This window comes from Centruroides sculpturatus, unplaced genomic scaffold, assembly GCF_000671375.1.
Source record: "Centruroides sculpturatus isolate CEXI.00-Female unplaced genomic scaffold, Cexi_2.0 scaffold18, whole genome shotgun sequence".
Taxonomy (NCBI): Eukaryota; Metazoa; Arthropoda; class Arachnida; order Scorpiones; family Buthidae; genus Centruroides; species Centruroides sculpturatus.
In genome coordinates this window covers 777,651-794,897 of record NW_019384302.1, presented here as the reverse complement: position 1 = coordinate 794,897, position 17,247 = coordinate 777,651, and the positions used below count along the sequence as shown (strand labels likewise).

The 17,247-nt window shown below is 27.4% G+C and overlaps 1 protein-coding gene across 6 annotated transcripts in view; it reads right to left on the bottom strand.

The window, feature by feature from the left end:
* The window catches only part of LOC111615078 (GRAM domain-containing protein 1B-like), a 117,963-nt gene that overhangs the window by 59,661 nt on the left and 41,055 nt on the right, over positions 1–17,247 (bottom strand). For 5 of the 6 annotated variants that reach the window (XM_023356501.1, XM_023356812.1, XM_023356693.1 and 2 more), the window contains exon 2: positions 12,079–12,180. In XM_023356501.1, coding sequence (XP_023212269.1) covers positions 12,079–12,180 — 102 coding nt within the window. Of the gene's footprint in view, positions 1–12,078; positions 12,181–14,524; positions 14,620–17,247 lie in introns of those variants that run through there. The other variant, XM_023356627.1, reaches the window with a different exon arrangement.

Genomic DNA, 17,247 nt, shown 5'->3' with positions numbered 1-17,247 from the left:
TTACATTAGTACATTAGATCTCTCAGACCCCAGCATACTTTTTCTTTCAAAACTATTTGTGCAGCAGAAAAAGTATCAACTGCATATCATCCAACCAAGTTAAAAAGTTAGTGAAGTAAAAATTTTTTGATTTTTTTACAAAACTTTAAATGTAAGAAAAATTAAAAAATAGGTGCTGGGGTTTGTGCGACCCCACAAGACTCCAGAGGGATCTATTAAATGTCTGTGTATTTTATAATAAAAACACTTTTAGACTTTTTAATTCATAATTTTAAAAATGCTATGATCATAAAAATTACAAAACAATAAAATAAATAATTCTGTTATCATTTTTCTGTATTATTCAATGTAAAAAATACCTAACACAAAATTAATTTAAATGGAATAATCTTGAAAGTAAGATTTTAATTTATAAAAAATATTCTCTATAAATAAATAACAATTTTAACAAAATCACTTTATATAGTTTAGACAAAATTATTTAGTTATTAAAAATCAACATAAAAAGACAAGAAATAATTCAATTATATATATAAACATAATATAATGAATAAAATTACATTAGTTTTTTAATACAATTTAATTCAATATAAAATAAAAACTATCAATACGCATTAAAATATTTTATAAAAAATTAATTATAATAAATAGTATTTACACCATCATCATCAAAAATAAGTTTCATATAAAAGTTCTTATCATTTTTTAAAATATTTTTTTAACTTAACTTTAAAATAATTACTATTAAAATTTTCATTTATTTCTAAGTATCATATCTTTACAATAGCATATATATTGAATTAATTTATTATTCGCCATCATATCATATAATTTGAAATGATTTGTTCTTTAAATGTATATATTAATATAAATTCATTAATTTGAAGTTTAAATGTTGTTATAAAACAAATTTGTATTATTTTCTCTTTTAATTAAATTCAAAAATATGTAGATTTCCTTAAAATAACTTATTTATAGGTCATTAAACAGAAAAAACACCTATATTGCTTAAAGATTGCTTTAGAAGAAAATCATTAAAAGAAATTAGTATTTTACTAATAAATTATGTCAATAACTTATCAAAGCTAGTTGTTCTTTTATTTTTCAATTCATATATCAAAGCCTCTATTTTTTGTATCTATTATATTTTTACTTCTCAATTTGAATGCACTTTTTTGAAAATTTCCTTAGTTTATAAAATTCCTTCTCCATGCTTGACAAAGCTAAGAAATTTTGGAATTTTGTTACAGCATGCAATGGTAAATTAATTAATATTCCTTCCATATGCAAGCATGTAATTAAACAAAGATGTATTTTTCAGTCAGATATTGATACAAATTCATTAATTGCATTAAATGTCCCACAACAATAATATAATTAATTTGTATCTATAATAAAAATAAATTCATAAAATATCCTATTATATCTGGATATAAAACAAATCATCTTTAGAAGATATATATATATGCATGTGTTTATAAATACATATTAAATATAAAAATTCTGATGTAAAAGCATTAATATAATACTTACTTTAGTTTTTTTGAAAAATTGACAAGCTTTGAATGCAAACATATTTTCTTTAAACTGAGATATTTGACCATTCAAGAGAATGATGTTTAAACTAAACAGCAAAGAATAATACTGAGGCTATTTAGTTAATACTTCTTATAAAAAAAAAGGTCATTATTTTCAAGGTAAACATGATGATAACCTGAATACACACACAATATATATATATATATCTTAAGCTATTTAAAATTACTTGAACAAGCTACAGTAGCTGATTTACTTTTGCATATTAATTAGATTTACAAACAATGTTTTTTTAAATAGTAAAAACAACTTTAAATTTTAAGCTTGGATTTTCTCATCATATTGACATTTTGTGTGTGTTTGTGTTTGTTTGTTTTTGTTTGTTTGTTTGTTTGTTTGTTTTCTTTTAATTAAAAATATATATTTATATGTTCAGTAGTGAAAAAAAATTATTGCATCACACTAAATTTTTAAGAATTTGGAAATACATGAAATTTATTGCATGAAAACTATAACCTATTGCAAAATACATCATACTAATTGAAAAATTTGTTCTGTGGAAAAATTTAAGACACTAAATAGCATGACTGAATCAGAACACTGACAATAGGTGCCACGTTAGTGCATTCTTATATGGTTTCAGTATATGGAAGAACTGTGGAAATAACCTCTTAGAAATATGTTGTGTGTTATTCTACTACTAGACAGATTGCACAGATTATAAAATTAAAATCAGCCCTCAGTGTCATTACTATTAAAAAACTGAAAACTAAGAGTACTGTATGAATGAAAGGCAGAGGCAGAGATTTTCCCTCAAATAAAATTCCACATCCACTGAGAAAGTGTACTCAAACCATTTTGTTCAAGTACACTTTCTCAAACCATTTTGAGAAAGTGTACTTGAACAAGAAATAACTCTTAGTATTACGAGTCAACTCGTAATACTAAGCATTGTTGATGAAGAAAATGAAGTCTGCTTGTTTCAAATGGGCGAAAGAACATAAAGCGAGGACTCAAAGCATATGACTATTGTATGACAGTCCATATTCTATTGAAGAACATCATTTCAAGTTATAAATGTAGAAACTGTATTAAAAAAATAACTAATTTTTAAAATAAGAATATGAACATGATGATACGGTTAAATGTTGTGTATCAAAATTTTTGATAAGTTATAGTGAAAGTTACTATATCAAAAAGTCCAGCAACAAATTGTGTAACTTTCCAGGCAGCAATATTTAAAGCTGCATCTGGTACCATCTGTTATGATATTTTAATTATATAAAAAAGGTTTTAATAATTATTATAAAATGGCAAAAAGCTTGTTATTAGTAATTAATCATTTCACAAAGAGATCTGTCTGATTACATTTCAGCAGAAAATTGCAGGAAAATATTCTGTCAATCAAATTTTCTTGCTCAAATGATATATTCCAATCATAATAGCATGGTACCTTAAGTTGTGTAAATAAAAATGAACATAACTTCAATTAAATATGTCAGTTAATAATAAAATAATAAATAGATATAAGGTTTATTGTTACCATTTGTTGTGTATATGGCAATTCATCACTGGGTGATAACACATCTGCAATTTCCCTGACAGAATATTATGGGATCTTTTGAACTAATGTAGTGATTTGTCACTGATAATAAATACAGTAGTATATTGCATCCTACATAACAAAATGCTTGGTAATAAAATTCTGTTTTTATTTTACAATTTTCTATGCTGAAATTATTAAGAATTGCAAAAGTTTCTTACATAAAATTTTTAAAATGAATATTCTTCATTTAACAGTTCTTTGGCTGTTCCCAGACACTATAAACATACAGTGTTTCCCCGAAAATAAGACATCCGCAGAAAATAAGACCTAGCACAGATTTTGCTGAATTGTGAAATATAAGACCTCCTCCTGAAAGTAAGACCTAGCAAAGTTTTCTTTTAGTCGTAACGGTCATCGACAGATGGTTGAAAGTACAGCCACTGATTGTTCAGCAGACAATTACGCCACACGGCATGATTTGCATAAGACTATGGCTTAGGAATCACAGATTTGCATAATGTTACAGCTGGTAATGCTAATTGGTCAGCCGGGAATCACGGCATATGACATTTACATAGTGCTAAGGTTCAGTAAGCACTAATTGGTCATCGAGTCCGATGTTGACGCTATAAAAAGGCGACAGTTCGACACACCGGATATACGTCACTCTCGTCTAAGTTCGACTTGGGAATTTTTTTGTTCAATAATAAATGTGAATTATTCTTCCTGGAAAAAATAAGACATCCGCAGAAAATAAGACCTAGCGCATTTTTCAGAGCAAAAATTAATATAAGACACTGTCTTATTTTCGGGGAAACACGGTACATACTTCCCTACATTGTGATTGCTTCACACTCATTAGTAAGGGCTGGATTTATATATATTTAAATTACAATATATGCACATACATATTCATATAAAAATGCCTGAAACATGCAATTATGCATGTTAAAAGTACCAATAAGTAAATATACACTAACAGATTCTCCATGGAATTCATTGTGATCCCAGCCATAGTGAATCTTCCACAAAACTGTGGCTGTTTTTGGAAATTCAGAACTCTATTCGTACACCTGTGTGCAATTCATTTAGTTGTTTCCTTACTGCACCTACATGTGCCAATGGATGTCAATTGGTTTTTGTCAAAAATCAAACAACACTAAACCACTCTTGCTTCATGCACTACTGAAAAGGTGCTGCTATTTTATTGGTCCATTGTCTTATGTTCTCATGCATAAATGGAGTTGCCAGTCACATGTACTGTTGCCTCTGACTTGGAAATGCCATATGTCAAAATTATGACATTGATCACTCTCCTGACTTTTAACACACACACACACTGTATATATATATATATATATATATATGTCTTGTATATACACTGGCATGCAAAATTTAAGCAACAATGTAATTTTTAAGCAGACAGCCATGAAACTGTAGAAAAGAGCTTGTTGCAATCAGTACAATGAACACCCAATTCAGTAGACAGGTGATTCGTATGCAGGAAGAAGACATCACAGGTGACATGAGAGCATGCAAAATACATGTAGTCAGAGTGCACAGTGCAAGACTACAATAGACAGAAGGCTTTGATTCCATACTGTAAGCATTCTATTCATTCTTGCACTAATATGCTTTCTTCATCCTTTAAGTACAAAATATTGTCTCTGTATTCTGAATTTCATGTCACCTGGGAGATTTATTGCAAAGTTATGGCAAAAATAACATTGTTGCTTAAGTTTTGCACACCAGTGTATGTATGTATGTATATATATATATACAGTATAATATGATATTCCAATAAAATACCGAAATTTACATTATCAGTGATCATTATTTGATTATTTAAGTGATTTAATCAAAAATATTTACTAATTTATATTAACAATCTTAATAAACATTTAAGCATTTAATGAAAATAAATTTTATATTTCATTCATGTATGATAATTATTTATATCAGCATATATTATTACAATAAAAATGTACTTTAGTGATCTATTTATATTTCAGTTATATCACAAAATATAATAGGAAAAGTCAAAACAAATTAAGACAAATCTTCTGCATAATCACTCTGGAGCTTAATAATTGTGATTTTTTTTTTTTAATTTTTCCTACAGAAGTCAATTTTGTTTCATCATAATTCGTATCATAATATCATATTTCAAAATAAATAAATTTTTATTTATTTAAATTTATAATAATAATAAATATTATTATTTAATGGGGGCATGTTTTAACGTCGATGCTGTGAGTGACTTTTCTGTAAACCTTTCATTTGTGCAATGTAGTGGTGTATTGCTGTTTATTGATTAACTTATTATTAAACAAGTTAAATTAACAAAAACTAAGTGCAGGTAAAGGAAAAAGTAATAATTCAAAATAATAATATGCAAAGATCTCCAGTCAGGCATGGAAGACCTCCACTGTCCAGAACGAGGACAGAGAATAAACAAGCTCAACTAAGTACTCCAAGCTCCAAACTCATTACGGAACTCAATCGAAAAGTGATTCACAAGAAGAAACAAAAGAATTCTCAAATCAAAATATGGAACCTAGTCAGAGGAATATGTTGGGTTCAACAGGTGAGTCACCTAATGTTAATTCAAGTCCTTTTACTAATTCGGCAAGTCAATTTGACACCACAACTGCACTTTTATGGACTAAAATATCAGATTTAATAAATACTTCAAATGATAAATTGTTAGAACAAATGGCCTATATAAAAGAAGATGTAGAACGAATACGTCAAGACATACATGAGACTAAGGGAAGACAGATATATATGGAGGAAGAAATTAAAAATTTAAAACAACAACTAGAAAATCAAAAAAGTGAGAACAAACTAACGCAATTTAAAATAGACTCTTTAATTAATGATAATAATTATAATAAAATAATTGTATATAAATATCCAATTGCGAAATCTATATCAACGTCAGAGGTAAATAACTATGACTAATGTACTCAATATTCATGATAGAGACCAAACTGAGATAACAGAAATAAATTTAATAACAAAGAAACCTAATATAACAGTAAGAATAATATTCAGCAATAAACAACTTTGTGATAAATTTTTCTATACTTTTATTCAAAAGAAACAACAAAAAAATGCATTAGAACAATGGGAAGACATGCAAATATCCCCAAATTTGACTATAAACTCAAGGTTAAGAAGAAAAAATTTACTCCCAATATTTTATGAATTGCGAAAACAAAAAGATCAAGTTAAACTCCGTAATGATATATTGACGATAAATCAAGAAAAAATAACATATAGCCTAAAATTGAGCAAATTGGTTTATGTAAACAATTTTCATCCTTATAGTTATCAAATAGATACAGACAGTTGATATCATGTTAAGCAAAAATATATGCAATATAATAAGGTTATAAAAAATAATCAAATGGTTTCCATTGCTAACTGGAATGGTCAAGGAATAAAAAATAAAATATCACTAATAAATAATTTTTGTGTTAAATACAAGCCGGATATTTTACTGCTACAAACTGTTAATGAGATAAATTACCTAGGAATTAACTTTGATTGGAACTTAACATTTAAATCGCACATTTCTAAACTCAACAATAAAGTCAAACAAGCAATTGATAATCTTTTGTTTTTGTGTAGCAGATTGAAAACTTCGGACTTAAGAATACACATGAAACTTTACAACTCGATTATTAATCCAATGATATTTTACGCCAGTTCCATTTGGAGCTTGGATTATCTCTATAAATTAGAAATATTTCATATCTACTATTTACGCAGATTACTTCAGTTAGAACGGACAATACCTGGATATGCTCTATGTCATGAAACCAACCTTATATAGTCCTTCCCGTTTATATTAAAACGAATCATTAAATTTTATTACAGACTTAAATTTAATAGTGGCAATAATTTGATTGCTTTGTATCATGAAATACATTAAGCAAAGTAAACTTCAAAAAAATAAACAGTTATGGCATAGCAAATTGAAAACTATTTTTTAATTCTTTTGGAGTATCAGAACTATTATTTCAAGACAATATTCAAGATTGGAAAACAGGCTACTCACTACTTTTAAACTCAGCTATGGCAAAATCCATAAATAAAGATCAGTTCTCCCTATATAACAGTAAATATTATCTGTGGTACTTATATTTGAAATACCATCAGTTCAATCATATATGTGGTATTCGGTAAATTTGAATGTAAAACGACTGATAGCACAACTTCGTTTGAATAAATATTCGCTGTTTGTTAACAACACTTATATAAGCTTATTGACAAAATGTTTTTTATGTAACTCAGACGATTTAACACCTTATCATTTAATATTAAAATGTCCAAAATTAAATGATATTCGTGAACACTATGATATAACTCGAATTTATAAATGCAACTCGCCAATAGAANACTACGTAATGATATATTGACGATAAATCAAGAAAAAATAACATATAGCCTAAAATTGAGCAAATTGGTTTATGTAAACAATTTTCATCCTTATAGTTATCAAATAGATACAGACAGTTGATATCATGTTAAGCAAAAATATATGCAATATAATAAGGTTATAAAAAATAATCAAATGGTTTCCATTGCTAACTGGAATGGTCAAGGAATAAAAAATAAAATATCACTAATAAATAATTTTTGTGTTAAATACAAGCCGGATATTTTACTGCTACAAACTGTTAATGAGATAAATTACCTAGGAATTAACTTTGATTGGAACTTAACATTTAAATCGCACATTTCTAAACTCAACAATAAAGTCAAACAAGCAATTGATAATCTTTTGTTTTTGTGTAGCAGATTGAAAACTTCGGACTTAAGAATACACATGAAACTTTACAACTCGATTATTAATCCAATGATGTTTTACGCCAGTCCCATTTGGAGCTTGGATTATCTCTATAAATTAGAAATATTTCATATCTACTATTTACGCAGATTACTTCAGTTAGAACAGACAATACCTGGATATGCTCTACGTCATGAAACCAACCGTATATGGTCCTTCCCATTTATATTAAAACGAATCATTAAATTTTATTACAGACTTAAATTCAATAGTGACAACAATTTGATTGCTTTGTATCATGAAAACATTAAGCAAAGTAAACTTCAAAAAATAAACAGTTATGGTATAGCAAATTGAAAACTATTTTTAACTCTTTTGGAGTATCATAATTATTATTTCAAAACAATATTCAAGATTGGAAAACAAGCTACTCACTACTTTTATACTCAGCTATGGCACAATCCATAAATAAAGATCAGTTCTCCCTATATAACAGTAAATATCATCCGTGGTACTTAGATATATTTGAAATACCATCAGTTCAATCATATATGTGGTATTTGGTAAATTTGAATGTAAAACGACTAATAGCACAACTTCGTTTGAATAAATATTCGCTGTTTGTTAACAACACTTATATAAGCTTATTGACAAAATGTTTTTTATGTAACTCTGACGATTTAACACCTTATCATTTAATATTAAAATGTCCAAAATTAAATGATATTCGTGAACACTATGATATAACTCGAATTTATAAATGCAACTCGCCAATAGAATTGTTAAAAAAAAAACCTTCAACAAAATGAGTAAAAAAGACTTATATAAAATGTATAATTATTTTTGTAAAATAACCGACTTTTATAATAACAAAACAAATTAATACAAATGAAGTTTTTAAATATGCTATTACTAATGAAATAGAACAATTTAATTGTAAGTTTTAAATTAAACTATTTGAAATGTATTCGCGGAAAACAGGTGTAAATTAATTATAATTAAAATGTATGGTTAAGTTAAAATCAAGTAAACAATGTAAATGTAACCCCCTTGTAATAGGGAAGTAATTCCCATTGGACAATAAATTTTGATTGATTGATTGATTACTGTTTAATGACTATTTAGACTTTAGGGTACNTGGAAATGCATCATTCTCTTCTTCCTCCTCAAAGTTGTTACCTGTTATTGAAGCTAACCGATACCAATTGTAATGCTGAAGATAGTGAAGAATCATGCAATTTACAGACTGCTTATTTCTCAAAAATTGCAGTCCCTCACATAAGACTGCAGTGTTCTCTGCACAATTGAAAATGATTCTCTGGCAGTTATCAGTGGTTATATAATTAGATTGCATGCTATGAGTGCCTTGAAATCCTCAACCATCCAGCAAGTAATGGAGCTCTTTTTGGCTTAATATCAAACCAGGATAGAAAACAGCACTGGTGGGCGTAATTAGAATTCTCACAGATTTTTTTGATTACTTACTGAGACACAAATCCTTGTCAGGCTGGTTTGAATAAGTTATGCTTGTAAAGATAATTTTGCCATATTTACACCACAGTACTGGGTAGTTTTTAAGACTAATATTGAAGGTACAAATTCAAATCACAATAATTGCATGTGCAATATAATACCACCAAAGTTTGTTAGTTAAGGATTGCAGAACAACAGGGATACCCAATGGAAATGATAAGAAATTAATCACAACCTTTCAAGCAACAAAACATCAGCATACCTCATTGAACTGAAAACAAAGGGTAGTTTAAGTTATGTATTCCTCTTAAAAATGGGATATAAGAAGGTAGCCAAGGCTAATAATGTCCAAGTGATATATTGATGCAACACTATGGTTTTCAGAATTTTAAGGAATGACAAAAAACAATATGACTGTAATTCAGCCATGAGAATCTACTCCATCCCATTAGATCAGATCCAAAACATTGATTGTTTAGTCTATGTGGGTGCCATGATGTGCAACTTGCAATGACAACTCAAGGAGCATAAATATACAATTGATAAGAAGCTCGATAACACCACACTATCAGCTTACGCATGACAACAGGACATTGATGCTTGCTCCCATTGGACATGAATTATCAAACCAACAACAAATATACACACAATGAATTATCTTGAAAGATTAGAGATTTTTAAAGCACATAGAAGACCTGGCTGCATCAACCATAGAGATGCAGACACATTGGCTACCCGCATGGCAATCTTTTTATCAAGATTAATTTTATTAAGAAACATTTATTTGTTATTTATTTTATTGCCTGCAACTACATTTTCAGTTATTTATTTATTTATTTCAGAATTCTTGTTTTCATTTATATTTAAATTTATGTTCTATTTTCATGTTCTATTTTACGGTAACTGAGGAAGGTCAGTTAAAAACAATCAAAAACGTTTTTATTTTATATTTTAGTAAATTTTATTTGCTGGATTGTTAAAAGTGTACTTTTATTGTAAAGAAACTCTTGGTTGATTGTTTCCATTACTAGTTAAGCTGCAATTTGAAAAAATTGTAGACCTATAAATTTCCACTGTCATCTGTCCGTCTTTTTTTAATCTCGAGAACAGCATTAGATAGATGAAAAACAAGACCAAATATGGAAATCATAGGGATAGAAAGCCCCTTTAACTATATACAAACGTCCAATGTAAACATAAAGTCACATTATTTCAATTCAAAACTTCTCCCTTAAAGCAGTTAATAGATGACCAGCACAACTCCATTGCTAACAGAAAAGTATGATGTACAGGGGTAAGACTCTACAGTAATAATTTAAGGTAAGAGCATATATTTTAAATGAAATAAATTTAAAATATGATTAAAATTGCAGCCAGACTGTGAATGTAACTATGTCACAATAAATAATTGCTTGTTTCTTTTGATTTACTAAGCCGAAGTTTTAATTTCTTTTAGTAACTTCAAACACACATTAATTGAATATGTCGACTTTATTATTGTATTCAGAAATGCATTTCAGGTTCTATTAAATCCCTCTTCAGTCTTTTTTTACAGATAATATTATTATTTGATTATTTAACACAGATTGGGCAATTAAACTGGATATATTAATTTAAAAAAAACCTGCATATGGATAAAAGTACAGTAGAGTCCTGCTAGTCCAAACTAATTGGGACCGAGCCCTGTTCAGATTAAGATTTTCCAATTAGCCGAATAATTGAAATAATGCAGAAGCAAGCAGTAAAACAGATCCAGTTTATATAGATCCAGCACTATCAATGACTTTTGTTTATTTTTGTGTGTAAGTACAGTATATATCTGCTATTTTAATAGGCCATGGCAAACACTGATTTATTAATTTTGTTCAGTATTAATACAGTACTACAATAAAATGCAATTTTTTTTTGTTGTGGAATTCTAAATCTTTTTGTACCATTAATACTATTTAAATTCAACTGAAAATACAAAAAACGTATATTTTGCAAGCTAAAAAATTTCCTCTCCACCAACTGAAACATGTTCGGATTAGGCAGACATTCGGATTAGCAGTGTTCAAACTAGCGAAACTCCACTGTACAATTGATAAGGTTTAAAAAATTAAATAAATAAAATAAACTGATATAAAATTGGGTTCATAAAAAACCAAATAATTTTGTTGATTCTCATACAGTGCAGTTTTGTTTTTGTGATTGTTTAAAACCTATTTTTAAATCCAATTTTATATCAGTTTATTTTAATCAGTTTGCAATTCATTTTTAAAAATGTTATCAATTGTACATTTACCCATATGCAGGTTTTATTTTAATATATCCAGTTTTATTGTCCAGTTTTAATACCAATAGTGTTAAATAATCGATTATCTGTAAAAAAAGACTAAGAAGGGGTTAAAATAATATGTACTTATACTTTTGGGTAAAAATCCATCTCCAGGCATTACAAATTTAAAAAAAAAAAAAAACCATTGAAACTATGGTAACAACACAACATCTATAAAATTGAGAAATTGCTGTGTAGAAATTATTATTTGTACTTAAATTTCACTAAAATCATTAATTCATTAATAATCTCTAGTAAAGCAATGTTTTTGTTTTTATTTGTATTTTTGGAATCATCTCTCACTGAACAGAGAACATTAAATTAGTGAAATTTGATATTTTATCCTTAATAAGAAACAAGTTTGTTTATTTTCAAACAATTTTATAAATCTTCAATATATATTCTAACCTGTTAATGCTGTCAATACCAACAACTGAAGAACTATTAAGTTGAAGCATACTGCTGGTTGGAAGCTCATGACTAGATGTGGAAGTAGCATCAGATTTCTTTCTGTAAAGATAAACATTTTTTAATTCAATATTAAATGCATTCAAAATTATATAATTATATATATAATGTATTGTAAAATTTCGTTGAATGGAAAATTTTATGGAAATTAATTTGAAGACAGTCTGTCCAAACTGGAAACCATCATTTATTTACTTCTAGTTTTCCATAATACACACATTTGATGACCCAAGCTTTTGTTTTAGACTGTTTGGCTGTCAAGTTTAAAAAACATCCTTTAAAAAAACAAAAATATCCAATTAAAATTACAAAGTTAAAATTGGAACTGGTGAATCTTACAGACATCTTCATTTTCTTTCCATCCTAACTACTCGGAATATTTGAGCTTTATATCTACTGAGGAAAAGGCACTGTTAATGTAGATTTTCTGGAACACTAGAAGTAATTAAATGGTGGTTCTCAGTTTGGACAGACTGTCTCTTCAAATTAATTTTCATATATATCAATATATAATATAAATAAAAGTAAACTTTAAATTTTTAAGAATATATACCTATTGACTAGAAGAATGTTAAACTTGATTCTTATATACAAAAAAGTAATAGAGAAAAAGAAAAAAGTATAGAATTACAAACCCATCAGGATATTACCTGTAATGTACAAAATTTTCATTGAAATAATAATCAAGAACTTAACACCACAGTTAGATTACTATCAACTAATGAAACAAGCTGATTTCAGAAGTGGATTCAGCACCCATGATTATAGATAAGCAGTTATACTACTAATATAAAAAATGAACAAAATTTCAGAAGTTCTTTTTACCTCTATGTCCTTATTTTTTATAAATTTCTGTCTATATCCTGTCTACTTGGACCTTGTCAATTAATAGGACTTATTATGCTGGTGTAGTTTCTAATTAGCAAATAGAGAAGAACTTAGTCAAAAGTCAAAACAAAATATCTTTATTTTCACCTGAAAATAAAGACCACCACTGTATGGTTTGCAAAGTTTAGGAGGCAATCTGGCATTAAACATGTGTTAATTCACAGTGAGACTACTAGTGCAGATAAAGAAGCTGAGTTGTTGTCTCAAATTTGAGGAATTCGTTTAAAAAGGAGAATATTGTCCACAACAGATTTTTAATTCTGATGAAACTGGTTTATTTTGAAAGCACATGCTGAACCATATCTAAATCATAAAAGACAAGAAAAATATTTCTGGGCATAAACCATCCTTTCTCAAAGTGGGTGATAACACCCCCTTGTGGGTACTGGAGGCTTTCAGGGGGGCAGTAGAAGGCTCAGTGATTAAATATGAGTTTTATTTCTTCTCATTGAAACATTCTTTGATCTCAGAAATAGGATATGGGTCACACCCTATCTATCCTATCCATATAATAATGCATGTTTAAACATTATATTTGCAATAACTGTTTTTACGATACATAACAGATGGTAATGTAAAAAGGTAAGTTAAAAAATATGGGGCACTAGATTTTTTTTTAATCTCAAAGTGGGCAGTGGTCGAAATAAGTTTGAGAACCTGTGGCATAAACCCACAAAAGACTGACTGACGCTACTTTTGGGAGCTAATGCTAGTGGTGATATGAAGTTTATTCCACTTCTTGTCTATCATTCTGAGAACCATAAAGCATTCAAAAAATTTCCATAATTAAAGAAAGACTGCCAGTGATGTGGAGATAGAATAAAATGGCATGGATCATGCAGGTTTTTTCAAAGAATGGCTGTTTGAAATTTGTGTTCCAAGCATCGAGGATTACCTTAAGACCAATGAATTGCCATTGAAAGCACTATTGCTATTGGACAATGTACCAGGATACCCAAAAAAGATACTAGTGGTACTTTATTCTTACAACTATTTAACTATTATGCTAATTTTTTAACTGTTTATTTGTACATACAGCTGAAAAAAATTTATTATAACATATTAAAACAATAAAGATATTTTTATTCCAAATGAACTTAAATGAATACTGTTCTACACTAAAAATAAATCCTAGAAAATATTTGTAGATTGTAAATAAATTCATAATAATTCTCAAACTTCAAAAACATTTAAGAAATGACATATGAATGTATTTACTCTATGTAAAAAGCATTTCTATAATTAACATATTTTATACAATGTAACTGATCATCTTTGATTAAATTTAGTAATAAAAAACTTTATTAAGTATACAAACTGTTTGTAAAATGATAGTGATCGCTTTTTTCTTTTCTTAAAACTAAATAAATAAAATTATTATTATAAAACAATTTTCAGTAATTGAGTAGTCTTTAATAAACCACATGCTTCAAAAATTTAAAAAAAAATTTTACATAATTCACAGCTTAATAAAATTTCATCTAAAAAAAAAATGTACCTGAATAAAACAAATGCTACAATTATACCACTTTTATCGTCAGCTGAGATTTTGTATTTTCTCAAGTGTCTTTCAACAATCTTAGAGGTTACTAAATAAATTATGAAGTTATGGCAAATGGCCAATATGAAGATAAGTCAATGTGAAAGCAGCTTGGCTTTATACCAACATTTCATAAAGCTTAAGAAACGTATTCAAAATGTATGAAAAAAAACTTATTATGTAAGAACTGGTAAGAACTATTTAAAAGTCTGACATATTTAAGGCTTTTCAAAATATTTGTATAACTTATATAAAAAAATTTACACAAAATGAAATAATTTGAACTAAAAATTTACTAAATAATTAAATGTACATTTTTCTTTACTTTTTTAATTGAATTTTCTTCAGATAAGCTCAATCTTAAAAGTAAGAATTGCTGAGATTAAAAACAATCATTTCAATAATCTTGTTTTGTGATCCATGAAAGTCATCAAAATCGTTTATATTTTTGATTAAAAAAATTATCTGCATCTGAAAATATCCATTTCACATATATGATAAAAAATAATATTTATGGAGCACCCAATCCATTTACAAAATTCTTCTAAATTCTGAAATGTATTTGAGGGATAAATAAATACTTAAATAAACCATTCTTTCTAAACTTGATTTCTATTGAAAATATTAAATAATTGATTAATGACTAATTAAATACATTTAGTTATGTAAGTATGTTCTGCAGAATGTCTTCCTGGTTACCATTTTCTGGTAGATAGTCTCTTGAATTTTAATACTAGAATATATTTATTCCCTAGTATGATGGTTTTCAGTTGATGCTTGTACAGAGAAAATATATATTTATACCTTAAAATCTCAACACATTTTTAACAAAACAAAACAATGTGCAGAACACTCAAGTTACATTCCAAATACAATTGGCAGAAAGTCAGAATCACTTAGATATTTTGAACACCTCACAATTTTTCAAGTCTCATCACAGAAATTGTCTTTTTCTTATTGCAAATTTTTGTATGTTTTTTCTAATAAATTTTACTATTGTATTCTATTTTGCCATCTTATTGTAAAAGTAATATTTATAGAATAGCATGCAGACTGTATATGTTATTACATAGAAAGTAGCTCTTTGTTAACAACCATATTAATTATCTCCTCATTAATTAACAAATTTATATATATTTTTCAAATAAATGAATGTATTCTTCTNATACCTCTATGTTCATATTTTATATTTTTATGTTACTCCGTTGGTTATATAGACTACTTTTTTGTTAATTTTATTTTATGTTATTCCGTTGCTTATTTAATTTTTTATTTTGAATTTTGTATTCTATTGGTGGAATGCTTTAATTCAAATTTCGTTCTCAAACCTGAGGATGGCCTGTAAATCAGGCTGAAAACGTTTGTTTTGGAAATTAAATATATTTCTCGGCAAAAATAAGGTGTTATTTATATATTATTTATATTAATTTTACAATTAAACTGATAACAGTGTTGGTACCAGGGTGATTGTTGTCTTTTTAAACAGATTTCCGCTTCATGTTCCTTTAATCTTTTTTCCAATCTTCTTTCTGTTTCTCCTATATAACCTCTCTGATTAGCACGCGTACAGTACAAGATATTTCATAAATGACTCCCGCAGCTTCTAATTGTTTTTCTAGTATTTTTTGGCCTTCTTTATTTATGATAATAATTATATCCTTTAACCTATTCTTTTGTTTTGCTAGTATACAAATAGATAATTTATTAAATTCAGGCTTATATTTTTCAAATAAATGAATGTATTCTTCTATAAGAGATCAATTCATTTTTTCAAATGCATATAACAACAGAAAATACTTAGGCATTTAAATTTCCATGATACATAAGTGATTTAACACGTTTTATTCAATGAATTGGAAATTCATTCCTAACACTAATATAATCAAGTATCTTTAAAATGCCAAATATAAATATTGAGAGATTTTCAATTCAAATAAGCTTATTTTCTTGGAACAATTTTTTTCACATTTTGGAATAAATATTTAAAGTATTTTATCATTAATTTAACACTCAAAATATTTTATTAAATGTCTTTTTTTCTTTTTTGATAAATTTAACACCAATAAACTGTCTCATTGTCTTCATAATTATCTTCACATTGGCATATGCCATCATTATTTTACAGGTATAATAAAGCCATATGATTAAAATAAAATAAAGAAGGATGAAGAATAATTTTGAATTTTATTTTACCACTAATGTTTTCATACTTGATCCAGTATAGCTGCTCTGCAACAAACTATTTCCACGTTAAACAAATTTTAAATACTATTTTTATATTCTACAGTTTAAAACTTTTCATTTCTTAAAATTTAACAAATACTGTAATTTTAGGTGGATAGCCTGCAGGTTTTTTTATATTTGAAAGAAAATTTGAAAGGGAGTGTGTGGCATGCAATGGGGCAGGTTATATGCAATTTTAAATTCTGATCACAAGTTAAAGTTGGTTCATACTATACAACTGGCCACTGGCAGACAATCTACCTACTGGACTGACAATTGAGGAGTTGTTTGAAATGAGGTTGCTAAGTTAAATTTTTATATTTTCAGGAAATACTGTTCTTTTCACATACGGTTTGTCATGAAGCAAGTAAAATGTAAATGTTAATGCAAATAAATATATTCTTTCCGAATGATTAAACTATTGAATTTGCCTTACTTCTAATACCTGGAAATCTTGT